The sequence below is a fragment of the Chinchilla lanigera genome, unplaced genomic scaffold, assembly GCF_000276665.1.
Source record: "Chinchilla lanigera isolate Chin_1 unplaced genomic scaffold, ChiLan1.0 scaffold00046, whole genome shotgun sequence".
Taxonomy (NCBI): Eukaryota; Metazoa; Chordata; class Mammalia; order Rodentia; family Chinchillidae; genus Chinchilla; species Chinchilla lanigera.
In genome coordinates, this window is record NW_004955447.1 from 2,421,682 (window position 1) to 2,449,364 (window position 27,683).

The 27,683-nt window shown below is 39.7% G+C and overlaps 1 protein-coding gene across 1 annotated transcript; it reads right to left on the bottom strand.

Annotated features, from left to right (window-relative positions):
* Positions 1-507: 507 nt before the first annotated feature.
* Amtn (amelotin) lies at positions 508-11,952 on the bottom strand. The gene is made up of 9 exons (XM_013518488.1): positions 11,825-11,952; positions 11,416-11,484; positions 8,407-8,493; positions 7,850-7,915; positions 6,859-6,948; positions 3,775-3,810; positions 2,782-2,808; positions 1,481-1,751; positions 508-759 (listed from the first exon to the last, which is right to left on the bottom strand). Exons 2-9 carry the CDS (start codon positions 11,467-11,469, stop codon positions 749-751), a joined length of 642 nt encoding a protein of 213 aa, XP_013373942.1. The 5' UTR covers positions 11,470-11,484; positions 11,825-11,952; the 3' UTR covers positions 508-748.
* Between the last annotated feature and the right edge of the window lie 15,731 nt (positions 11,953-27,683).

The following is a 27,683-nucleotide window of genomic DNA, read 5'->3' on the forward strand; positions in this document are numbered from 1 at the left end:
CAATAAAATTAATTAATTAAAAACTTTTAAAATTAAACATTAAATGCTATAATCAGTAGCTTTGATTGTAAATCAGGTTACAGATAGCTGATGATTTATAATTATTTCTTTCCACTGTGTGTTGTAAATGACTGAAAATAATTTGCCTATTGAAAATTAAATTTCTTTCTCTTATGGGACAGTGGGTCCTGAGGCAGCTGGAGAGAGGTCAGAATTTGTCCCCACATTGCTGAGTGTCCTCTCTCTCCTTTGGCCAATGTGCTTCCTACTTCCAGAGGACATCCTAGACCTACATGTCCTAGAGCTCACATGTCATATAGATGTCTTAGAGTATCATATCAGTGTTCTAGACCTAGTGTGTCATATAGATTTCCTAGTTCTAGAGTGTCATACTGACAGATATCCTGAGATCACAAGTTTCTGAATACATCCATCCAGCTTGCTTCATCCCCAAAGAAAACAAGAGTCAGTTTTCAAAATATATTTTAATACATGAATGTTCCAGGTCTGAAGTGGCATAATGTAATATTTCAAAGACAAATTTACCCATTTAACTATTCTTTTTCTGAAGTTAGTATTCTCTACATTTAACATATTTTCTGAAATTCCAAAGAAAGTTGTCAGGTAAACTAAGAGTTTCTTCTGAGACCCTCCATGTGTCTCAGTCTATTCTATAATGTAATTAATGAAAGAGATTCACACGTGCCACCAAATTTGAGGCTGTGTAGATGAAACACGTTGACACAGCTTAGTGAATTCCTGGAAAAAAACAAAATACCTCTTAAATGTAGGTAAAAGTATTTTGAGTTTAAATTTTTGACATGATACTAAGGTTTTTTTCCCCCAAATTAGGCATTTCAGTATGAAATCATTTTTTTAAACCCAATCATACTTGGCTCTAGGTATTCCCATATATTAAACAATTATATTTGCTAGTAGGTGATAGAAAAGCTTTCTTCTGCAACACTTTGAAAGTCTCATCTACAGATGGGTTCATCTGTTGTGTGAACTCTAGCCTATCAGTGGCTGCTTGCAATATTATGATAGGAAGTTTTGAAGTTCATTCTAATGAGTTGAAAAACAGATCATGATGAACTGATCTTAGTATGGATCTGTTCCCGGTGTCTGGTGTGGGGCTGTGGATGAGTGTGTGTGTGTGTGTGTGTGTGCACACTTGTGTGTATACTCAGGGAAGACAGGACAGAGAGGAGCACAGCCTGTTTTCAAGTATTTCCAGCTTTGACCTAAGACGGAAAGTATGTTATGTCAGTAGTTAAGTGTGTTCTTTCAGGATAATACAACAGGGTTGGTGGTCCAGTAAAAACTTTTCTTTCCCTTTACTCAAATAAACCATGAGTGAGTAAAGAGGGCTCCTGGTTAATTAAGATCTGCAGTTATCAAAGCAAGACAAAGAACTATTTTCTCCCATTCTGCAGGTGACTTTCATGTGAGAGCTACATTCTAAGCTGGGGGAACTCACGATTTGGCGAGCTGGTGGTGGTCTCCTTGGTAGTGTGAGTGGCCTTTTGGATGCCTGCAGGAGTGGTCACTTCAAAGTCATCATCAGTGACACCAGGAGTCGAGAGTTGGCCCTCTGTGGTGGCCTGGATGTTAGCATTTGCTCCTGTTTGTCCCGTTGGAAGGGCTCCATCCTGGCCATCTGGATTAGCCCCTGCCTGACTGGTGGGCAGGATGCCTCCCGGGAACAAAGGGTGCAAGAGGAGGCCGGTGAAGATCTGGGGGCCCAATGGCTAGAGGAGAGAAAGAAACAGAAAATAAGCCAACAGGGACACACTTGAAGGCTGGTTAGTTGAGCTTTCATCTTTAGAGGGCAGAAAGCTGGGGTGGAAACAGCAAGATGGAGAGGGTGGAGTCAAAGAAAATGTAAAGATCTGGTGTTCCTCAGAGGAGCTGTCTCAGGTGTAGCCACATCTGATGCATTTTCATCAGTGGGAGTCTGCCGTGCCCTTTCCCTCAGAAGGGGGAAGCCAGATTAAGCCAGGCTTAATGGGGAAAGGTACCTAGTGCATCTGGAGAAATCTTAAGGCAGAAAACCCATACAGTAATGATGAGCTACCTATCTCTCTGCTATTGATCTAAAACATAACCCTTCTTTTTAAAAAAGTACTAAACAAGGTAGGAGGTTAAAAATTAAATAAGACATTAGTTCGAGTAGATTAACCATCATCGTCACTGCTTGAATTTTTTAAATTTTTGTTTTGGAGACAGGGAACAAACCCAGGGCCTTGCCCACACTGTGCAAGTATGCAACACTGAGCCCCCAGCCCTTGGTATTTCAAAGCTTTGGAATAGCCACTCAGAAATATTTCTCTTGTCCATTAGTCACTTTGTGTGGTTTTGGAAATAACTGAATGAACTTTTGGAGTTTTCCTTTGTTGAAGGGATTCGGATTGGGCGGGTCCGGGTCAGGACTCAGAAATCTGCATTTTACGCTCCTTCTCAAAGTCATCCTGTGTTAGTGGGCCAAGAATGAAGTTTGGGAAACACTGTCTTAGATTTAAGAGAATCTAGAAGTAGATTTATGAGACCAGAGCTAGGATTAGGCCAAATAAGACAGAAACACAGAATTTTTAAAAACTGAGTATGATGACACACTTTTAAAATAAGAAAAGTGAATGATAGCCATCAATAAAAAACTAAAACTGAACAGACTACAATTTGTGAGAGTCAGGGCTTGTGGTCAAAAGAGACCATGTGAGGACAGAAGACATTGTGGTAGAAGTGAAAACAAGTTAATAAGATAGTGATTAAATTTTTTACCAGTTCCTCAGAGCTTAGGATAGCAGCCTAAAAGCAAAATTATAAACACAAGGTATTAGACAAATTTTAATATATCAAGGGCAATATACATTATAAAACATAACTTAAAATAATTTAAAGTGCAAATTAAAGTATTATAAAGAAACGTTTAAAAAATTTCAACCTGTTAAATTATCTTGTGATCTTTATTACAAAACTGACAGTAGCTTATGATATAGGACTGTTAATATGTACTATTTGGGTAATGTGAGGTCACATTCATTTAAACAATCATGTACTTTTCTATTTTAAGTACTAGATGCATAGCGGAGGAAACTCGGAGAATGCAGAAAGAGAGAAAGAGAGAGAAGCAAGTGTAATTCCACCATTTGATTTGATGCACTGTATTTTTCCATATATTTCTTTTTATATAACAGACATTATACCATTTGTACAGTTTTGTCTTGCCTTTTGTTTTAATATTCATAGCAGTTACTTAATATTATTGAAAATTTTAATAAATGTAATTTTTTTTCGTACTGGAAATTGAACTCAGGATCTCACATTTGTCAGGCAGGCGCTGTGCCACTGAGCTACAGCCCCGGTTGGCTTTCCTTTGATAATTGGGAACTGCCAATGGGCACCTAAGTATGTGGAGAAGGAGTTAGCCTCTGTGTACAGGAAGAAGTGGGGGGCCAAGACTGGAGCTGCACAGTCCAGCGAGTGCTGGACATTGATGTTCTTACTGGTGGCACAACCCAGAGACAGCAAAGAATCCCCACTGAGGCTAGGGACTGATTTACATGCTTCCACGTTGGGTACTCCACTCTATTGAAAATAATACATAAACTACTTACACACAGGGCTTGGCATATAGGAAGCAAATACCCAATAAGTATTAACTCCTGTTATCGTCAGCAGCCATACAGTGGCAACTAACTGACAAACTGGAAGAAGATTAAATATTTTACATCAAGGTGATTTAAAGTAAAAAATAATATTAAAAAGTCTTACCTGGGCTCCAAATTGTGCTACAAAAATTGGTAACATCTGAAAATAAAAGAGATAAATTCACTAAAAATATATTCAAAGATAAGTTCTGGCAGATAGTATAAATATTGAGATTTTAAAAAAAGATATACTATTTGCTTAGCCAATATTTGTTACTAATGTATCATCTATAGTCATGAACAAGGTCTCATAGAGCTGGATGGGACTCATTCCATCTGTAAGGAGTGTAGTCCTGGAGGTATTTGTGACCACACCCACACCAGTGCATTAGGGACAGAAGCTAGCTCAACCGGTGCAGCTATGCTCGGGTTTGTGTCCTCCAAAGCCCTATGTGACCAAGGGTGGGCCCCAGCTTGTGGCGCTATGTGGAGATAGTGACCTTTGAGAAATGGGCAATCTTGGGAATCTCCCAGTCATTGGAAGAGAGGGAACCCTGGAAAGGGACACTGGGGCTCCTGTCCCTACTTTTCCCTCGCCATGAGGTGAGCAGCTTTTTGCACGGCCATGCGCTTGCTGCCATGATGTGGTATTCTACCTCATATGTAATGAAGAGCGCTGACTACAGACTGAAACTCTATGACCATCATCCAAAATAAGCCTTTTCTCTTCTTAAATTGGAATTCCTAACTATTTGTTATAGTAATGGAAAGCTGATTAATGCATATAAACAAAAAGTAATTTTAGTGTCTAGCAGATTTTGTGCAGAAAATTATTTCAAGAAACTGTGATGATAAAATGCATATTTTTTTACGTGTTAAAGAGACACATTAAAACATGCAGTTGATATTTAAAAATACAGAGGTTTCTTGGGACATATATGTCTATTCTCATAATAGTTGCCTGATGTTTTGTTGTTAAAATAGAGCATGGTGGGAACTCATAAGGGGTTTTAGAATTGGCAGAGCTCTTAGAATTAGGTGAGAAATAATTCAGTGGTCACTGGTAACTACAAGTTATGAATTTGTAGCTAGAAAAGTTTTGAGTGAGGTGTCGGAATGTTTTACAACTCTCTATTATCCCAGAACTACATGAAGAGCTGAGGTTTGACCAAGAATTGTATGGATCTAGGGTTCGCTCTGAACCATGTTGGCTTTCCTTTGATAATTGGGAACTGCCAATGGGTATCTAGGTATGTGGAGAGGGAGTTAGCCTCTGTCTACAGGAAGAAGTGGGGGGCCAAGACTGGAGCTGCACAGGCAAGTCCTGGACATGGATATTCTTAGTGGTGGCACAATCCAGAGACAGCAAAGAATCCCTGCTGAGGCTGGGGACTGATTTGCATTCTTCCACGTTGGGTGCCCCACTCTACTGAAACTGTTATAACTTCTACACTGACCTCTCATGCCTTTGACTCCAGTGGGTAAGTACTTGCTAGGGAATAGGAAGCTGTACTAAGTCTGTCTTTAAATTTACAACAGGGCAATAACTGGGACTGAAGCTGGCAGTTGAGAGTGGATTGTACCAGAAACATGCATGAAAGAGATTCTCATTTTATTCACACCTTCTTAAATCTTTTTCAGGGGTGGATTTTATCACCAAGATTTACATTACAATGTATTTTGTGTCTTTCATTTCAGACATCATTTGCAGAATTGGCCCAAGGGAAATACTCCTTGACATGGTCAAAGACTTAGTTACAAAGGTGTTTACTGTGGCATTGTTCATAGAAGCAGAAAGTTTGAAAAAAAAAATCACATTTTCACAAAAAAGAATTTAGTGTACAACTGCATTCTAAGCACTGACTAAAATAGTGATGTAAAAGAATAGTTCAAGGTATGACATCTATTTAAAATGTATTTAGTGGAAAAATTCAGGTTACAGAACATCTGGTCTAGTAAGAACAGTTTCTTTTGAAAATGTACTGGATTCCTTATAAAAAGCCTGGAAGGGCATATTCTAGAATGTTAATAGAATTTGTTTCTGGGTGAATTTCATTATTTCTTTCTGCTTATATATATTTTAAAAATTCATTCTAAGTAACATACTAACAAAACAATAAATAATTCTACAAAACATGAAATAATTGTGTGGAGATAATGAACCTGACACATTGGGGAGAATAAATTATCCAAAAACAATTTAGTCTGATCATAACAGGATAAGTGCATTTTCTGTAAAGCTTTTTAAGTTGTTCAGAGGAGATTCAAGAAGCTAAGAATTTGGAGTTGTCCAATGTTAAAATGCGAACACTTCCCAAAGCGGTACCCTAAGCATGTTATTTTTATGTGTGCAAGTATTTTAGTGTGAAAGTATTTTCTAAGGCTTTTTCTGAAAGCAAGCAGTGGTGGGAAGTGAGAATATAATAACTGAAAGGCCTTTGGGAATTTTTAAGGGTGCATGAAGAAAAAGCACCAAGAAGGGGAAAATTAGATTTGCTAAAAAGAAACTTTATCCATCACTTAATTTTTCTTTGGGATGATCTTGGTCATCCAGGAAGTATTCAATAGAAAGCAATGTTAGAACACAATCTCAGCTCTTCTCAGTTTCTCTCCTTATATTCTTCACTTTCCATTCTTCCCAACTCTTTGGTTTTCCTCTTACTCATTATAAATGTATTCCAGAGCAGATACAGGGCAAAGCCACCCAATACTGTTCTATGTTATATACAACATTCAGTGGACCCTCGAGTTATGACATGCCTAATGTATGAACAATGTGGGTTATGACCATAATTTTAGTTTTAACTTATGACCAAAGTCTTGAGTTATAACCTGAATGCAGGCCAACTTGTGTTTCCAGATGGTCTCAGATACAGATCTAACCCTTCAAAAGTTCTCGAAGGAGCGATACAACATCCTTTCCTGTGTGGGGTCGATTGTGAAATCCTGGGCCAGTGTCTCTCTAAGGACACCGAGATCTGCTGTGCATAGGAGAGAGACTCTGAAGGCTGTGTAGAGGAGCCTGAGCCTCCTGTTGACAACACGAGTTGTCAGCCCTTGGGACTGAATTGAGTTCCTAAGTCAAGGGTCCACTTGTAGATCTTCAAATGACCTGGGTATAATTTTCAAGATGTTTAAACATTCTTTCAACCCTGTTCATATCTACCCTAGAGCCCTCAGTGTCACACTGAGGGCCAGTTGTTCTCACCTGTGGCTGCAGTTGATTTTGTCCATTCAGTGCTCCCAGAGGTAATGGCAGTGTGTGGGCTGCAGGCGTCGCCCCTGGGGCAGGACTGAGCTGTGGGCAATAAGGGAGATTTTCACTGTATTTCTTTCAGTGTGAACAATAGGAAACTAAAATGTACTTGCTAAATGTAAAAAAAAATGTATCTAGAGGGAGGATTTGTTATGCAAGTATGTAGTATTTTACTGGGTGCATAATTAGATGTGATAAAATTCAGACTTGTTTACTCTGCTAGCTCCAAAATAAGGTCCATTACTAACTTTTCCATATTACATTCAGCTCCCCCGAGGAGAATTATGTAGGTGATGTGTCCTTGCTTCCCCCTTTTGGCTGCAAAAGCAAAGGCTGTTGGATTTTTCTGATGGCTTTTTTTTTTTTTCTGAAGAAATAAATTTCTTCAAAGGTACTCCATGAAAAGTATAAAGTAAAGAATAAATTATTTAGTCAGAACGTGAATTAATACTATATTTGAATGTGAACATTGGAAAAAGTCCATTTTAGTTAGGAGAGGGAGTTCTTTTTCCACCCCACATAGATTTAAACTTAAAATATCTGTGAGAAGGCTGAAGCTCTTTCTGCCCTGTCCGGCTTGCTGTTATCGGGGTGAGGATGCTCAGATGGGTGTCCACGTGGATGCGGTAGTGGGCACCAACGGAGGCACGATGGGAAAATGGGAAGCTGGGCTTGGAGAAGAGGTGAGAGGAACTTGAGAATTAGATCAGTGCCTTTAGAAGAGATGTTCTTATCAAGAAGATCTCTTCAGGATGTACTGACTAGAATCCAGCTCTCTGACTTTTCTCTTGTTCCTTTTGCTCATCTGCAGTGAACGCGCGTGTGCACGGGTGGACAGCCACTTCCCTATGTTCTTGCCTCTCCTCCTTGCTCAACATCAAGCATTAGATTTAACAATGGATGGTCTAAGAGATGAATGATGCATGACCTAAAGGGCACTTACCAGTTGCAGATCTGAACCCAGTGTGAGCAAGTGTGTTAATGGTATTAGACTTAAGGAAGGGAAGACCTGCAGGGAGTTGAAATTGATGTATTAGACAACAGATCATCTATTTCCACCACTCTGCTAATGGCTAGCTCTCCTCCCGGCATCTGCACTCCTGTCCGAGGTGGACTCATACCCTGGGCCGCTCTAGCCTTGCAGTGTCCTCCCAAGGCCTTGATGTCCCCTCCCAGGGTCCTGGGAGTGTCTTAGCAGTGTGTCAAGTTTATAATTTGAGCTGGCTTACTCTTATTTCCTATGTTGTCATGAATAATCACTTTGATACCTAATTGTACATATCTAATTTGTATTCATCATTCATTGTTATTCAAACAAAAGACAACGAAAGTGTTTTGCTTTCTTAATTTTTTAAAAAAGTGTTTTGGGTCTTTCCTCTCAAAAGTAAAACCTTTTTCTCTTGTTCATTCATGAGACACTGTGAATCTTGATTTTATACCCATCTGTCTTAGCACGTTCCCTTTGCTGGTTTGTACATCTTTCTATTGTGGGACACTTACCTGACCAGGTTGCTGTTGGCTTAGTGGTGTCACCTGATCTGGAGCTGGTTTTGTGGGAGAAACTTCCAACGCAGAATTAAGCTGCTTCTGTGAATACAAATATTTGAAAAGCAGGACTGCAGTTCAGGTTTTATATCTATTTATGTGCACAGGGTAACAGGTTTTCCTGTTGCAAAAATGCCTATCTCTGAGCTCTCTGTATTTTGAACAGTTTTAATTCTTGGAACACTTTGTGCATGGCAGGAGATGGAACTGTAGAATGGAAAACTTGAAAGCAGTAATGAAGGGAGTAGGAGAGCCTGAGCACGTAGGTTTTCTAGTGGTTTTTCTTGGCTTTTATTCCTTCTCTGTAACTACTTTTCTCCTTTGTCTGGATCAGGAATATAAACTCTGCATCTCAGTTCTGTGCACGTTTGCTTTTTCCCAGTGCTTGAGTTGAACTGCAGTAAATCCCACTGTATTTCATTAGTTTCTGACTTTCGCCTTGTGGCTGACATGTTGATCCTGTAACGCAAGTTTGGTCTCTTTCCTGGCCAGGGTATTTTTTGATGTATTAAGAATCACTGATCTGAAGGGGTGAAAATGTCCTTGCTACCCCGTGATCTAGCTGTGTGGCTTTGTTTTATAGAGAAGCCAGCTACCTAGCCAAGGTGACATGGTGAGTGGTGGAGCCAACACCAGGTTCCCTGGAATGCTCTTCTTTGCCCTGAAACCTGCGTCCTTCCCTTCCAGCTGACCATAGCCGGCCTTGCTCCTGGATGTGTCCCTGCAGACAGGGAGACGTGGCCTTCCACATGCACCAGCCCCAGAGCAGTCAGCTCTTGGTTTCTCTTCAGTCTTTCACCTTTAGTTGTAAAAAGAGTAGTTGCCATTACGTCTCTGGAGGGCTCTTTCGGCATTACGCCTGAGAAAGGATGTATCCTCCAGACGAATCTTTTCATGCTTGCAATCTTGTTAACACGGCAGCCACAGTGACCTTTGGAAAGCAGGACTCCTGTCATTCCCTCTGCTCGGTGCCTGGGACGATTGTCAACTTCACTCAGAGTGAAAGGCACACACCCCACCAGGTCTGAAAGCCTCATGCTCTAGGTCCAGCGACCTTGGACCTTTTCCTACCTCACCTCTGCTCACTCTGCACAGGCCAGCAGGTTCTGTGCTCTTTCTGAGGTTGGTACAGCCCATTCCTGCCTCAGCACCCCATCTGCACCTGTTTTCTCTGACTGGAATGCTCTTTCAACATACAGTGCTTTACTCCTGCACTGGCTTTGCATTCTTATTTCTTACTGTGACCCACCTTGGCCTCACCCTCTGCCGAGCACCGGCCTGCTCCATCTGACTCTGCCCTGTGCTCTTTTTCTCAGGGCTCACCGCCACCAACATGCATTGAATCTCCTGGTTCAGGAGGTTTAGCATTTGTTTCCTTGCTAGAATATAAATGTCACAAGAGCAGAAACGACACAACTCAAGCAGATAAATCAGTGTCTGGCGTACTGTTGGCAGGCAAATATTTGTTGAAAGAACGAAATCTTGGTTTCTTTCAGGCCACCTACTTCCTGTGACTTTGATTCATCTGAATTCTTTCTTTCTACTCCAAATGTGCAATCTGATTTCTACCTCCACTCTAGGTCTACTGAAAAGAATCACTAAATGCTGCAAGCTTCCACATTTGAAAACAGATTCATTTTCATGCCTTTATAATTCAGTACATTCATCTGCATAAAATACGAAATACTTTGTTCATGTGTCCTGATTTTCATTTGATTTCTCCCCCTCATGGACGCTCAGAGTCATCTCCGTGTCCCTACCCATTCCCGCCCTCCGCTCCTCTAGCTGCTGTGGGCTGTGCACTCGGCTCCTCCGCCCCTTCACTGGGATTCTGCCAAGTTCTGTTTATCTTGAGTTTTACCAGTTGCACGGAAGTTTAAATATGCTATATTTTATTTTGAAGAACCTTTTGGTAAAGTTTTTCAGTGAAGTGAAATATCTGCTTGTTTTACAAAAAAATTAACTTCCTACTTTACCCAGTTTCAAAGCTCAAATCTGCACAGACCCCGTCTTTCTGGGCAGAAATGCACATGGCTATGAAGTGAAAGTAAGGAGGCTGGGGATCCGTGTTTTGTTCCATTCTCCCATAAGCTCACCATGTTCATTTCCTTCATAGCATGAATCACAGCTATTTATAATTACTTTCTTTTAACCACAAGTACTTGGTTCGTGTGCGTAGGCCTTGTACACACCATCAGGGACCAGCACCCCCATCATTGTGTTTCCAGCAAATAATGCAGTGTCCGGCATACAAAGAGGGTTCAATTCTTCTTTGTTGATAATATGGATGACTATAGAAGCATCATGTGAGCTTCAGGCTCAACTAAGAGTGTTTTCTTTTCACAGCCGGTAAATTTTTTTCGTAATGTCCATACTCAAGCATCTTGAACAAAGATCCATTTAGAGATCTGAATCCCCCATGAGTATGTTTATAAAGCAGACTTCTGGAGTGTGAAACACTAATCCTCTTTTCTTTCAAAACCTGCTAGATGTGAACACCTTTTGTGAGGAAATGTCCCCAGACCACTTTACAAAATGATTTTGGTATCACACAGTTTGACAGACATTATATAATGTAGATATTATTCAACTAGAAAATTTAGTTTAGCTCTTTAGTCAGGAACAAAAAATTAGTTGCTAAGAAATTTTTTTTTTGAAAATGAAATAATTATTCATTTTGAGTAGATATAGCCTGAGGCATTCCTTTCTCCTTCATTCCTAACCCACTGTTTTGCCGGTATTACTGAAATCCTTCTACAACTGTGTGGATGTATTCTAAAATGCAAAATATTGAAATATGGACCAGCACCTTGTTAGTGTATGTTTTCCCTGGAGAATAAAAACATGAAACTGAAAAGCTGCATCATAAAATAAATGAGCTCTGGAGGCCACAGGGAGAGAGAAGCCTGCGGCCGGCCATGCTGCAGGGCTGGGTGACACAGAAAGCAGACAGACTGCACTTACCGGTAGGGCCTGAGTTGATCCAAGAAGACAAAACAGCAGAATTGCAGTCTTCATGTTTCAAATTGCTGCCTATGAGAGCAAAACAGTGTCCCCAACTTTAGATCTACTGGAAATCATCACTTAGCTCCTGTAATTCTCCATATTTGCAGATGGATTAATTTTTCATGTCTTTATAATTTAATACATTCATTTGCATAAACTAAGAAATACCTGTTCATGTGTTCTGATTTTCATTTGATAAATATTGTCTCTACACTCAGTAGACATTCAGTGTCATCTCCGTATGCCTTACCTACTCTCATTCAAGTACAAAATACTGAAATATCTTTCATTCCATTTTTCGCATTTGAGATACATGATACATTAAAAAGATAAACATTCTACTTGAAACATTGTCAGTTAGAGTTACCTTGTGTTCACCAGGCAAAATATACAGATGAAATGATATTCAAAATCCAGGTGAATTCTCCAGTTTACTCTGGTAAAATAGTTTATCTTTTGATGATTTGAATTTGTAGACAGAATTTAAACTCAGCTCCAGAATACTGGCAAAGTGAGAACCAATCAGGATTCAGCTGTCTGTGAAATCATTTGGTTTCTTTCACTTCCCAACACTTCATTAGGTGGGTTATCAGGTACAGACGTTATGTTACTCAGTGTCTAACATTTGGCGAGAAGGTATTTCAGGGAAAACGCCTTGCGTAAGGAAAAAAGTACAACCATTAAAAAAATTAAAATTTGTTTTCACCTGCATTTCTTTCCTAAATCATTTCCAAAGTTACTCATTTTTATCATATGAAAATGAAGACATAAATCAGACACCAACATATATAGAACTCTCTATATACTTAAAAAGTGAAGTTTATTATGTATATTGCTCTGAAATTTACCTGGCTTACTTCAATAATGACCAACTTTGAGTCAGCACACATGGATTACTTTCATTTGTGTAGTGGTTACATTATATTATATCACATCACCTTTTTCTTTTGATGAACAGTAAATTCATTTCCATTTTATTTTGTAATGATAAAAGTGCTACAATGAGCATCCTCATAAAACTTATTTGCACATGTGAAGTATCTGTAGGTGAAATTCCTGGAAATACTATTTTAAAGGATATCTGGATTTTATATTTGAATAAATATGGCTAAATTGCCTTTCAGAGATTTGAACAGTCTTAATTTCTTTTTTGGTGTCTTTGAGACAGAATCCGGCCCCGCACTCATGGACATCCTCCTGCCTCAGTGATGGGTTTGCAGGCATGCATCCCTTGCCTGACACCTAGTTCTTCATTTCTATTGAGAGAAAAGACACTAGAACCTAAGGAAAACATAGGGATACACTGAAGTTTCTTTCACGCAAAGAACTGTTAAGTGCCATCTGTAAGTTTCCAGGGCAGAGGCAGGTGGGGTCCCTTTGATAATTTCTGAAATCAAAGAAATGATGAATCTGGGCCTGGCCTATAAGATATTCCTCATTTAATGACTGAGTTCCATTCCTGAGACTAGATCCCTAAATAAACTGGTTGCTAAATGATGAACTGTATATAGTATGTACATTATAATATTCAGAACAAAGAGATGGCCTAAGGAATCTCCAGCTTGACGACTTCGCTTTTATTTGCACAACTCTTACGCGCAGTACTGTAATGTATAACAGAATATAAAACTAAAGTACTATATACTGTACAGTACACTCAGCCAAGATTACAGACTGTAGAAACAAGGTGTACTGTACAAAAAAGATGTGAGTCTCTATGAACAAAATGTAGAGAAATGTCTAAAGAAAGATGAGTGGTAAGTCATAAATCCCAAAGTTGTTAATCATGTGTGTGGGTGAACGAGGGCCATCCGCATTTGCGCGAAAGACCATCCTCGGCTTGGCTCGCCTTCCTTCGTTCTCTTCTCTTTACCGGCACAGCACCGGAAATCTTAGCGGGAACTGACTGAGATGGGGAGACGAAGCTGTTCTCGGACGACTCCATTAGCATGTAATGGACTTTGGTTCCTGTCAGAGACGGTGCCGGGCGTGGGGGGACGATCAGAAGGGAGCCACAGGGGCTGAGACGGATCGCAGAGCGCTTCCTGTGGGCCTGGATGGACGCACAGGTGCGAAGGGCATGGCTAATGAGGTTGGAGGCACAAGGACAGGAAAGGCTGACCCGGGAGGTCACCCGAGGCCAGCTTTGAAGACGCGGAAGAAAGTCGTTAGGAGGGCCTGGCAGTGCCCCAGAGTACACGTCCACATGGGCCGCTGCTGTCCTTCCTGCGCACCGGAGCAGAGCGCGGTGGGAGGAACAGCGCGGGGTAAGGTTGCAGAATTCCTCCTTTCCTACCCAGAGCCTAATTTCTGTTTCTATTGCTCGTTGTGACCCTCATCACGGTTCCTCTGTGTCTCCTCCATTCTTTTCTGGCAGTCTCTGCTGTACTAGAATCTGGGAACGAGATGGTGAGTTCTGGGGGCCTTGTTTTAAATTTCTTTGGAGTCTTCTATGTTTGTAGTATGACAGAAGCACAATATGATCACTGCAAGCTTACGAGAAAACAGAGGGAGTGAGGTCAAACTGAATCGAGTGACTTCCTCAAAGAGCAGATGTGGCTGTCCACGGCCTTGGAGAATAAATATGACTAATGATCAGTGAATGGCACGGTGTAGGATCATGCTGAGAGGAGTCATGAACTATAAATGCTAAAGGGCACAGAAGGGAAGCAAATGTACGTACATCCTTGCAACCAGTAGGAGAAAACACAGCTTTAAATTTCAGAATGTTTCCCTGCTTGTCCAGACTTTTCACACCAAGGATGTAAACTGCCGCCCTCCCTCTCCTCTGCTGGGCCAGGAGAACGGACAGGATGTGCAGGTCCTGGCCCCAGAGGGCAGGTCCAGTTTTCCTTCCACAGGGAAGGGAAGCTGGGACAGGGCTGAGCGGGAAAACACAAGTGTGGAGGTGCCTGCCACCCCACTGTGTTCCCTCTCTCCTCTGCTCCTCACTCTAAAAGCCTCCGGACACCTGCACAGTGAGACAGTGGCTCACGGCAGTATGAGCCCCTCCGTCTCTTTCATGCTACACTTGAAGAAAGCCTTTTTGCTCATGGTTTGTGTGGGAAGTGTACAGTTCTGAGTGTCTGCTTACCTCCTCATGAGCTTTCATAGACAAGCTTATGCTTTTAAAAAATTCACTCAGTTCACTTACCAGTATATCATTTAACATTCACTCTATATTCAGTAGTATTGCTGTAGTCCCTGGCAATAAAAATCTTGTCCTGATAGAGCTTATATATGACAGAGGGATATTAAGTATTCAAGTAGCCTCACTGTATGAAAGAGAGCCCAAGGCACTTGGGATTCTACTTCCTCCGGATTTTAAGTGAATGTAGGGTGAGGGTCTCTTACATTTTTCTTATAATGGAGACAGAACTGAATTTTATGCCACTGCTGTTTTGGGGTCAGGTGAGGAGGCCTGTTTTCTGTTGTTGGTGTAAAGCGTGATTTTAGTGATGCACTCATTCAGAGTGAGTCATTGTTTGCCACTGTCTGGGCATTAGGTGACTCAGGGACCTCACAGTGAGCATGACGTGCTGCTAACCCCAGGCTGCGATGGGACATGCCCTAGCCGGGAAACAGCCATCATGGGATCAGACCAAAATGAACAAGCAAAATTAAGAAAGCTGAGTAATTTCTTCGACAAGAAAATTTTAGTGTGAAAGCAGGTAACTTATAACAATATAATTATGGTGTTGGGTGTCAAGAAATATATACTATTAAAGGGAAAAATCCTAAATCATTTTTAAATGAGACAAATCAGCAAAAACACTAATACAGAGCATGTGAATATTCATAGAAGTATTTCATGAGGCACAAATGACAGCTCTGCCTATCTGGACATTTCTTAATCCTCTCACAGGTTTCAGTTTTAAATTTCTTTCGATTAGAGAAACTTTTTAAACCTGATTCAATTTATACCTCATATTAGAAAAGCACAAGGACCTATAGATATGATGTATTGGGCAACTGCAGAAGTTTCAGGAGTCTCCTGAGAGCACAATTGTGAAGCCCTAGATTAAGAAACTCTGGTCTAGGAAGAAGGAGTTGGAGAGGGAGGGAGAGAGTGCAGGGAGGACAATGAAGGAAAGAACCTGATTAAAATATTTTATAAACACATATGAAGATGCCACAGTACAAAAGAAAAAGGAATATTTGTTTAGAGGAATCTTGGTGTAACTCTCTGGCATGATTTGTATGCTGCCTGAACTTTTAGAATTTCTCCAGTCAAAGAATATACTTTCTCCTAATTTCTGCTGTACCAAATGGACAGAGAAAAAGCCCTGGAATTATCTAAACCCGAGACATGTTTCATAAATCCTGCTCTAAGAGGATCTGTTTAGCAATGAAAGGGTAAACAGATTCAGACCTGAAATATTTTCTATCTTCTTTCAGCACTCAATAATTTAATTGCAAAGTCACAAGGATGCAAAGCTCATGATTTCTATTAATTATAATGATTACTTGACTGAAAAAAGAAGGTGAATTGGTTAGTAGAAATGATAGCCAGCACTGTAATTCTAGTGACACCTATTAAACATAAATTTAAATTGTACTGTATCAGGTTAATAATCCTATTATTGTGGATTGATCAAGTCCCCAATCATCCAAATGAGTGGATGGTGAAGGCTTAAATAAATGAGAAAATTGAAATGATTTTAGGGCTCTAGGAGGGTTCAACCCTCTCACAGAATTCAGCATTCTCTGGATTAAGACCAAGACTTTCCTAGGCAGCCTGTATTTATTTGGTTTTCAAACAAAGGAGAGGGCATACTGAAGAAAATGCAGAAATCTGGGCAGGACTTGGAATCCCTTTAAGGACTTCTCCAAGTAATACTTTATGTTATTTTAGGAGAACTATGCTATCTCCAGGAAGGCTTTCACTGTAGGAGTGAGATTCCTGCAGTTTCAGTTTTCTTTTAGTGAATTGGGGTTGGAGCCAAAAGTCCTCAGCTGTGGCCTTATCTTGTCGTTTGAGGCATCCCAACTTCACAGGCCAATACAGGCCACCTACCTCCCAGCAGGAGGTTCACTTACTATGAGTCCACTGCCCATCTCTGGACAAGGGCCTAGGCCTCAGGCAAACTCACAAGTAAACATGAAGAGCCAATTGCTTAATATTAAGTCCTGCTTAGAGCTCTTTCCTTTTTTTTTTTTTCTTTTTTTTCAGAGCTCTTTCATAGTGGTCTCCATCAGTACTGGGCCAGGCTTTATCTGAGGAGCTACAGCACAAAAGTGAAGAATGTAGATTCTGCATTTACCTACTGTGGGAACACAGCTTGGAGTCCACTTCTGCAACTCTGGATACTGATGTCCGTCTTTGTTCTCCTAATTTGGAGTCAGTCTTGTCTTTTTCTTCCCTAGACTGTATTGAAATTCATGACTTACTTATTTTACCCTACTGTGGTAGAAGTTATTATTTTTTGTGTTATTGTTTTAAGATAGCAGATTTCAAGGGAGATTCTGTGCTTGGATTAATTTTTATATAATCTGTAGCACTGAGCACCATACCTTGCACATGATAGATCAATAAATATGAATTGAACTGAATTTATATTTGTTTGCCTTTCTAAATGTATAATTATAGTTGCATACATGGCCAGTTCGTATCACCCCAGAAGAAAGAAGGGCCTGTGTACAGAAGTCTGCTGTAGAGCTACTTTTCTAAGAAATAGTTTTGTGGATGCCAGAGAATAGCCACTGAATTAAGTAGAATTCCACTAAATAAGATAAAACTATACACATGTTTACCATTTTTTTCTTTAAAGTAATTTTAAAATTTCTATTAGCACGTGGTTGCAGTACATAATGAATACATTCTTACTGGGGGCTGGTTCATGTACCTATCACATCTCAGTCCTTCTTAACTCCCTTTCCTCTCTCCCCCATCCTTGTGTCCCCTTTCCACTTGCAAAACACCTACTTCCCTGCTTCCTAAAATCTACTATTTTCCTCTTTAAATTTTTATACTTTGGGTTTTTCGTATAAGAGAAAGCATGCAATATTTAACATTCTGTGTGTGATTTATTTCACTCGGCGTTATGGTCTCAAGGTGGATGTGCTTTCCTACAGCTCACTCAAATAAATCCTTCTTTAGGACTGAGTAGCACTTCCTTAGTGTATACATGTCACATTTTCTTTATGCATTCATATAATGCTAGCTTGCAAGACCTAGCCATTTTGAATTGTGTTGCTATAAACATGGGTGTGCAGGTATTGCTATAACATGATGTCTTTAACACTTTCAGGAAGATACCCGGAAGGGGAATAGCAGGTTTGATTGGAATTTATACTTTTATTTTCTTTGGAGATCTTCTAATTTGATGGAAAACAGTTTTTCCTAGCATTAATTGTTTGATCAGTGTTGCATTCTTACATGTGGTAATCTGAGCAACTTTGTTGAAGATAACAATATGTAAAATAACAACCATTGTTAATTCTTATCATCTTGTTTTGAAATTCTGTATCATTGTTATTGTTTTTGCATTGTTTTGTTTTTGTCATTGTTGTTATTTTGTTTTTTTTCTCTTTAAAATAAAAAAATTCTCCATTGATAATTTCCTACCATTATGCCTGTAATTCGATAAGCCCCCCTATTGCTATGTTATCCTTCTTTTACTCTTTAAAATAATAATAGTAAAAAAATCTTCCTCGTAGTTACTAATGATCTTATACATTTTGGTGGTGCCTGTTGTGATTTTTTTTCATTTCTAATTGCATTTATATTGGTTGTTTCACTCATTTTTCTGGTAAGTTTGTCAAAAAGCTTGTCTATTTTCTGTATTCTTTCAAAGAACCAGCTCTTTGATTCGTTGATCCTTTGTATTTTTTTAGTCTCATTTCCATTATTTTTCACTCTGATTTTCATGATTTACTTCCTTGTACTAGGTTTTGCCTGTCTGGTGTACATTTGGTTGTGTATTTGTGCCGTTTGTTTAATGTAAGTATTCACAGCAACAAACTTTCCTCTTGGGACTGCTTTCATTTTCTCATAGGTTCTGGAATCTTGTGCTGTCATTATTATCTTACTCTAGGAATTGTTTACTTTCTTCCTTGATTGATTGTGTGACCCACTGAATACTCAGGAGTGTGTTATCCAATGTCCATATGCTTGTAGCATTTCTTTTTTTATGACTGATATCTACTTTCATTGTGCTATGATCTGATAGTACACATGGGGTAATTTTGATTCTTTTATATTTATTCAAGCACACTTGATGGTCTAGTTTGGTTTGTTTTGGAGAAAATTCCATGTGTTGCTAAGAAGAATGTGTATTCTGTTCAAGTAAGACACAAAACTCTATAGGAACCATATTTCCTTGAAAATAAGACTGGTCTTATATTAATTTTTACTCCTAAAGATGCAAAAGAATTTATTTCCAGGGAACGTTTTATTTTTTCATGTACAACAATTTATATTTATTCATGTACAACAATCTACATTTACTCATGGATAAAAATCTACATTTATACAAATATAGTCATGTCATTTTCTGGAACATTGTCATAACTCTCCAAACCCCAAATTTCAGTCTGAATTTCTTGCAACTCCATTTCCTGTAGAAGCATTGGCCCCAATCTCTCATGTCCAGCAATACAGCTGTCCTTAAATGAGCACTTCTTTCCATATAGCCTGCTCCCATTTTTATCTAATGAATTCCTCATCCAAATCACAATTTCTTGCAGGCTGGGCTTCACAATGTTTCTATTAAGTCAAGTATTAATTGAAGACTTAAGAGACAGGAGTGGCAATAAAATCATGACAATTAAGAATGATGGTCCCTACAAAAGTAGCAAAAATTGCAAGAAGAAAAATGCAGAAAACATTTCATTATTTCACATGCATGCATTAAGTACATCCATTGTAACACACAATATATTAAAGTATAAGGACTCATATTAGACACAACCACATTTGTTCATTACCAAATGTGCACATTATTACTGATTGATCATTCAGCAATGAGTCTTGAGTCATCTGTTTTCATATGCATTTACCTCTCCTCCAAAGGTTTCCAGCTGGGTATCCACAAATATTCAATTACAAGGAATATTGTCATTTATTTTAGGTATTCATGTCAATAATGTTATTTGTTTATATTTAATTATAGGTTAATATTATTTTATAATTCATATGTCCATTGTTGGTAGCAACAGATGACTAAATGTACCTGTCTGGCTGATGATCTTCACTGAGGCTTATTTTGTGCTTATATTATGAGCATCCTGAGACTTATTTTCTGGTTAGGTCTTATTTTTGGAGAAATACGGTATCTGCCTTGTTCATTTGCTGGAAAAGTGTGGTTGAACTCCGAATTTCTTTGTTGATTTTTTGTTTAGTGGATCAGTCTCTTTGGGAAAGTGGGGTATTGAGGTTCCCACAGTGATTACGTTGATCCTTATCTGTTCTTTTATGTCTGCTAGAGTTTGCTTAATGAATTTGGGTGCACTGGTGTTTGGTTACAATTTTTATCTCTTGTTGTTCAATTGTTCTCTCTACTAATATGTCATTACCTTCTTTGCCTCTTCTGATCAGTTTAGGTTGATGTGCACTTTTTCTGGGAATAAAATTGCTACCCTTGCTTCCTTTTAAGGTCCTAATGTATGGAAAATTGTTTTCCATCCTTTGATTTTTAGTCTATGAATTTCTTTTTGGATCGGATATGTCTCATATTCAGCAAATAGTTCATTACATATTGTTGCATATTGTAACATTACATATTGTTTGGAGTCCTGGGTTTGATGGTTATAAATTTCCTAAAATGTTCTTTGTCATGGAATGTCCTTACTTCTCCATCAATTTTGAAAGATAGTTTTGTGTGATATACTAGTTAGAGCTGAAAGTTGTTTTCTTTTAGGGATTAAAACCCTTCACTCTAAGATCTCCTGGCCTTTAAATTTGGTGTTGAAAAGTCTGTTGTAATCCTAGTGGATTTACCTGTATAGGTTATTTCTCCTTCTTTCTCATGGCTTTTAAGATTCTGTCCTGTATTGGAGCTATGGGATTTTGACTAAGATGTGTCATGGGAGCTTCTTTTTTGTCATAATTATTTGGAGTTTTATAAGCCTCACTTAACTTCTTGTTGAGTTTTTTCCTCATGCTTGGAAAGTTTTCTGCTGTGTTTTGTATCAGTAAATTTTTGTTCCATTTGTGCTGCCCTGTATTTTTTCTCATATTTCAGTTAGCTTTAGGTTAGTCTTCTTAGTATCATCTAGTTACTGTTGGATCAACTTTCCATGTTCTCTTGCTAGTTTTATGGTATCTATGAACATATTGTTTTGTTCTATTCTGTCCTTGAGGCCTGACACTCTATCCTAATATTGGTCAATTCTGCTGTCCATGTTTTCATAAAATTCACTATTTCTGATGGACACCTTTTTGTGGAGTCTTATTTCTTTGGTTCAATTTTCATTCATGTTTAAAATGTTTTTTGTCAGCTGTTCTAATTTTCTTTCTGATTCCTTTCTAATTACATTCATCAATTTGTTAGTTCCACCATCTGTTTGGTTTTATCATCTTTGACTTCACTGAATTTCTTTGTTTCCTCCCTAATCATTATGTGTTGCTCACCTATTTGGTATTTGATTTTCTCTCCTTTGGTGTCCCTTGGATCTACTTTAAGAGGGTTGGGAGTCCTTGGAGGCATTTTGTTGCCTTATTTTTTCATGTTCCTAGTTTTTGTGTGCTGAGATTGGAGACCACATAGAGTTCAAAGACTTTATTGTTAGTGTGAATTTCTCTTCAGTTAGGTGCTGTTTTCCAGTGATGTGACATTGTCTTTATTTGTCAACAGGTACTGTGTACTGGTTCACTCTACTCAGTTTAATTGGGTTGAACCCAGTCACTATGTTGTGGGGATAAAATTCCTACTTGTTATAATAGCATCCACAGGTTCAACCATCCATTAATTGTCAAAATAAAACTTTGTTTTGATAATTTTGCCCTGTTGTCACTGCCACTTATAGATTATACTATGCTGCTATTAGTGATCTGAGATGTACAGGGAGAGATGAAGAGATGAGGGAGGGGAATAGAAAGGGAGTGAGGCAGTAATTGGAGGAGATAGGAGAAATGTTAGCAGGTGGAAAAGATGGGGTCTGAGTCTGCTGGAGGTACTATAATGAATCAAGTGTTGGTGTTGAGGAGCTTAAGGGAATGTTTGTGGAGGTGAGAGGAGGCAGACAGGTGGTGGGAAGTATAAGGAGGGAAACAGGTTGTCAAAACCTATAAATACATTTGTAGTTTTGTCTGGATCCTCTGAGCACAGTTCTGTCAAGAGTTACTAGACCATTGCCACAGGTGATACTTTTGAGTTAAAGAACTGATCTTTAACTTTGGTACATGTATAGGCACTAGATGCACAGATGTCACATGGAAGGTGGATGAGAAGGAAGGAAATACGAGGGGGGTAGGGACACTGGGGACAATGAAGAACAGCATGGAACGAAGCTTTAAAAAGAAAAGAGAAGAAAAACAGAAATTTCACAATAAAGAAAACAAACAAAAAATAAAAAAGTAAGATAAGAAACAATATATTACAGAAGTAAGAACTAAATGAGAGAGAGGGAGGGAGAGAGAGAGAGAGAGAGAGAGAGAGAGACAGAGAGAGACAGAGACAGAGAGAGACCTCACAGGGCCACTGTACCCACAGTGCCTGCATGGTCCGTCCCACTGTAGCCATAGTCTACCTGCCAACAACTAGGCTAATCCCCTTCAGGCAGCTTAACTGCTGTCTAGAAGTGAGGAGGAAAAGTGGCTTTTCTGGAACAATCTCCAAGCTGCAAGCTGTGCTTTGGGTGTGGCTAACTGCAGACCTTTTCTGTGCCAAGCTGTGACGGCCTCAATTAATTTTGGAAGACGGGGATGTGATGTAGTTTGCTGGTGCTCTGTGTACTTCTTCCAGGTCCCTCCCACTCCCATTGCTGCAGGGCAAGTCCTGCAGTAGTCTTCAGGTTCTCCCTCCAGGGTCTTCTGCTCCATATATTGCCAGAAACCCCTGCCCTAGTTGACTCTCCCTGTTTGTTCACATGCAGATCTTTATCTGATCCTGACTCAAGAGCTCCACCTTCCAGACTGGAATTGGCATGGTCCCCAGGCCTGTCAGGGGTTCCTGTCCCCCACAGGGGATGTGGGCAAGATCTCCTGCAGTCACACATCTTAGGGAAACAATAGGACAGTGTGGATTCTGTGTCAGGCCTGTAGATTTTCTTCCCCTCTCTCACATTCTAGGGATGTAATCTTGGGGTCCCTACCAGGAAGTGGATAGGACATTGTGGGATCCAGTTGTCCTTGAGTAGCGTGATGGGGAAAAACTGCTTGTTTTGTGTTGACTCTTCCTTTCTCCAGTTGCAATTAGCAGCTACCCGGGGGCCCCATTGCAGTTTTTCCCTTTGTTGGGATTTCTCTTTCAGGGATGGGAAGCACAGAGGGAGCCTGCCCCAGCAGTCTAGTCTCTGCAGCCCTGTCTTCTTCCTTCTGACTGTTAGAATTGCTCCCCAAGTGGTGTTTTGCTGGGTAGAGGGTGTGGGGGAAGTATGGAGCAGTGACGCCTCTGCTTCTTTTTTTCAACAACCTAGACATTTTGTTTGATGTAGAGAATTTGTCTCAGATTGACTTTCTGCGTGTGTGATTACCTCCCCCATATCAGAATACCTATGGTATCTGCTCTCTCTCCTCTGAGCTTCTGCAGTGCAGCTCCTTCTCCAGGCTCGTGTTGGAACTCTGAAGTAATATTTTGGTGGAAACACTCTTGTGCACTGTAGGATGTGTGGCAGCATTCCTGGGATCTACCTACCAAAGCCAGGAGTGTGTCTTTACTGTGACAATCAAAACTGTTTGGACTGGGGCTATAGCTCAGGGCAAAGCACTTGCTTGGCAAGTGCAGGGTCCTGAGTTTGATTCCCAGCATCAAAAAAACAAAACAAAATAACAACAAAAAACAAAACAAGAAGAAAAATGTCTGGGCATTGCCATATTATTTCCCCAAAGGGAGAGGAGACATCAAGCCCCATTATGAACCACTGACCTCATCTTAGCGACCTCTAACTCTAACATGGATTGCTGTAACAGCCTTCAAGTTAATCTCCTAGCTCTCATCTCTGTCTCTGGGTCCCAGGAACTAGTAACTGTGGACAGACACCTGAAATGGATTTAAATTAATCTCCTGCTTCCACTCAGATTTCCCTGCTCATTCTCCACTCAGTCCTTATATAAAATGTCAATCAGACAATTTCTTCCCCTACCTGTACTCTTTTGTGGCTTCTTACTGAATTTTCAATCAAATATAAACTTGTCACTATGGTCGACAAAATATTGAAATAATTTTTTATTTTAACCTTGTCTTGTCCCTGTAGCTCACTGTGTTCTTGCTACATTGAGTCTCTTCTGTTCTCCTCAAACACAGTAGGGTCTTTGTCATGCATTTTTTTCTCCCTCTGAAATCCTTGGACCCTAGTATGTCTGGCTGCTCTGTCTCCTTTCTTTTCTTTCTTTCTTTCTTTCTTTCTTTCTTTCTTTCTTTCTTTCTTTCTTTCTTTCTTTCACTTCTCTTTCTTTCTTTTCTTTATGTTTCTTTTGTTGTTGTTTTTGTGACTGAGTTTATATGCAGTTCAGGCTGACCTTAAACTCACCATATAGTCCGGGCTGGCCTCAAACTCATGGCAAACCTCCTGCCTCAGCCTCTGGAATGCTGAGATTACAAGGATGTGCCACCATGCCCAGCTTGGCTGATTCATTTTAAATCTTTAGTGTTTGGCTTAATTACTTGTTAGAGAGGCCTTTTCCAGAGCATTCAGGAGACTCTCCCATTACTTGCCATCGTATTATGCTGTCTATTTTCCTCATAGTAATTGCCACCTTTCATTACCTTGTTTATGCATTATTTATTTGTAGACTGTATGCCTCACCTGACCAGAATGAAAGTTTCGTGAGAATAGGGACATTGTGTTCTCCTTTTCTGTCCTGGGAAATATTTATGTGATAAATATTTATTGAATGAATACATGAGGTAATTTCCATAGTAGAAATAGCCCTCATGTTAGAATCAGGTACATTACCATTTCAATCCTGATTTCTTACTTACTTGCTGGATATTCTCAGCCAAGTTAAGGGGTATTGGTAAACTTTAATTTCTTCATCTATAAAATAGGCACTTTATGCTTAATAGAGCTGAGGGTTCTTATGGCTATGAAGATCTAGCAAGTGTTCAAAATGGCAAAGTGGTGAGTGGCAGAAAATCAACCTTTCTGAGATTCCCAATCTTGACAATGGAAAGTAACAACTCGTGGAAGAAGAAGGAGGAGGAGAAGGAGGAGGAGAAGGATAAAGAGGAGAAGGAGAAGGAGGAGGAAGAGAAGCAGGAGAAGGAGAAAGAGAAAGAGGAAAAGAAGGAAGAGGAAGAGACGAAGAAGAAGAAGAGGAGGAGAAGACAAAGGAGAAGGAGAAGGAAAAGGAGAAGGTCAGATTCCTGGGAATCAGGAAGGAACTGATAGGAAAATTAAACAGTAGAGAGAATCTAAGAATGCAGAGGAGGAAATAAAACAATTGGGACTTTCTCCTTGACCCTTCACTGCTGAAGCAAGGTGAGTGCTGGGGGCCCCAGGAGCTTCCAGGGAGAAATGGCCACTGTTACCTGTAGGGACAATGTAGGTTTTGCTCCCACAGAGTCCTACCCCAGGCAACAGCTGGAGAGGGGTCCCAGTGCAGGCACCTGCCATATCCCTGGAGAGTGTGACACAAAACAGCTGCAGGATGGATTCGATTCAGGGTTCCCAGTGTTCCTCTCCCTGAAGACTGGTGAAAGACAGCCACAGGATATAGCCACAGACAGGGAGCAGATGGAAAAGAGACCCCCCAAAGGGTTTGGACTCAGGCTGGGAAGGACATAGATTCTAGCCCTATGGCAGAAGTCAGGCCCAAATTCAGTTGCTCTGAGTTTGTCTCAGCATTAAGTGCTTGAGCCCTTGCTCTGGTGTCTGCATGTACCATGGACCTGGGATCTGACTGCCTTCCTTATCTCCTCTCACAAGCAGGGACACATCACAGCTTGGACATCGCCACAGCTGTGTAAAGGGAGCGGCCTCTGGGATGGGTGGTGTTCCAAACAGCCACAGGCTTTAAGGCAAAGTGGAAAAAAAATAAGAATTGCTAGGCTCCAAAATTGCAGAGTCCAGAAAAAGGGTCACTCATTCAAAAATGCGAGAAAATATTTTTTGCAGTCCTTTTTTTCCTTTTCCTCTTCCTTCTTTACTGGTTTGTTTGTGGAGTTTGAAGGATTTTCATTTGTACTTTTTCCTGTTTTCAAATTCTTTCCCCCTACTTCTTAAATTTTTTCTCTTTAAAATTTAAATTACTTTTATTCTCTTTATTACTTCTTTTTCTCCTACTTTCTTTATCTTTTCTTTTTCATTTGTTTTTTTCTGTACCTTTACCTAGTTCTATAATATCCTTCTCCTCCCTGGCAGACCCTTCTCCTCACTTCTCTCTTCCTTTTTATCTCATATAGTTTGTTTTCAAAGTTTTATTCTCATGTTCTCCCATTTCCAACCACCTATATCTTAAAAGTATAATCATTAAGCTTTATTTATCTTTAGATAGTTAGTTCTATATAGTTACTGTTGAATTCTTTTCTACCATTAGTGTAGAGATAGCTGTCACATTTAGTACTATTAGTTGTATGTTTTTTTTTTTTTTTAAACATCTTTTTTTTTGGTTTTTCTCCGGTACCAGGAACTGAACTCATGACCTTGCGCTTGCCAGGCAGGCGCTTTGCCACTGAGTTAAATCCCCAGCCCAGTTGTATGTTAAATCTAGGTTGTCTTAGTGTTCATGTTATTGTTGTGAGTTTTTTTGGTTAAAATGGTACATTATTTGTTCTTATGGTAGGTTAATATACAATTTGTCTTGGGTGATACTACTATAGTAGATTTGCTTGATATTGCCAAGGTCACATAATTGTTGCAATTCATGGGATTTTTCTGTGTGCCTACACCCAGATTATCTCTGTGACATTAATACTGCAGTCCATTCCCAAAGAACTGCATGTTGGGCAAATTGCACTGGATTCTCCCATCCCAAATTAACAACCATGCTGGGTTTTGGGGTAGAGGAAAGGACTGTTGTTAACCATGATCAAAGCACATTACTAAAACCCAGGCTAACTTCAGAGATTTCCACATGAGACAAAGTCTTTGCACTATAAGCACCCACAAATCTCACTACAGAAATAAACAAACAACAAAAAACCCCCAAAACAATAGAAACATGAGAAGACAAAATAACAAAATGCTTCACAAACTCCCAAATCCCACAAAGCCCATTGAAGAATGATGGGGGGGGATGGCAAAGTCAAGGACCTAAATTATTAGAAATGATAATTGGGGAGATTAAAAAGCAGATCAAAGAGGTGCTCTCCAGGATCACAGAAGATACATCTGTCTTGCTTACTTTTCTCTCATTGCTGAGACAAAATACCTGACACCTAAAATTAAGGAAGGAAAGGTTTATTTATTTAGCTCACAGTTTGTGGAGGTGTCAGTCCATACTTAGCTGGCTCCAAGGCAGGGTGGTACATGGCAGAGGGCAAAAGTTCATGGCGGCAAAAAACAGCAAAAGCAACAGGAGCAAGGGAGGAACAGGCAAAGAGAAGAGCAAGCCTCTTTCCCTCCCTTACATTGTATGCAAACTACCTGGCCCAGGGCAAGGGTAGCACTCACACCCATAATCCCAGCATTCGACCGTGGATCAAACAAAAACTCTAGAAGCCTGTCCCATGACTGAATGAGGCTTTGGGGGGACATGCAGACACAAACCATAACAATAACTAAACAGATAATGGAAATAATAAAATGATTGGAGAACTTTCAGAAGACACTAAAATAAAAAGTTAACTGAGCCAAGCAAAGTACAAATTACCAGTTTAGTGAAGAAGTTGAGTCCATGAAAATGTTTCAATCAGAAATCCAGGAGATTAAAAATTACATTGAGAGTATTGGCAGCAGAAGCAACCAGTGTGAGGTCAGAATTTCAGAATTAAAAGATAAAGATGATTTCAAAGACCAGTTACTCAAAGACACCTTAGAGACAAAAGAATGTGAATAGTATTTCTAATGGTTGCTAGATGATACAAAGAAAATTACTCTAAAATTATTTGGAATAAATTAAAAACTGGAAGACAGCAGAAGTGACCAAAAAGCTGTTATAGAAATAATGGCAGAAAGCATAT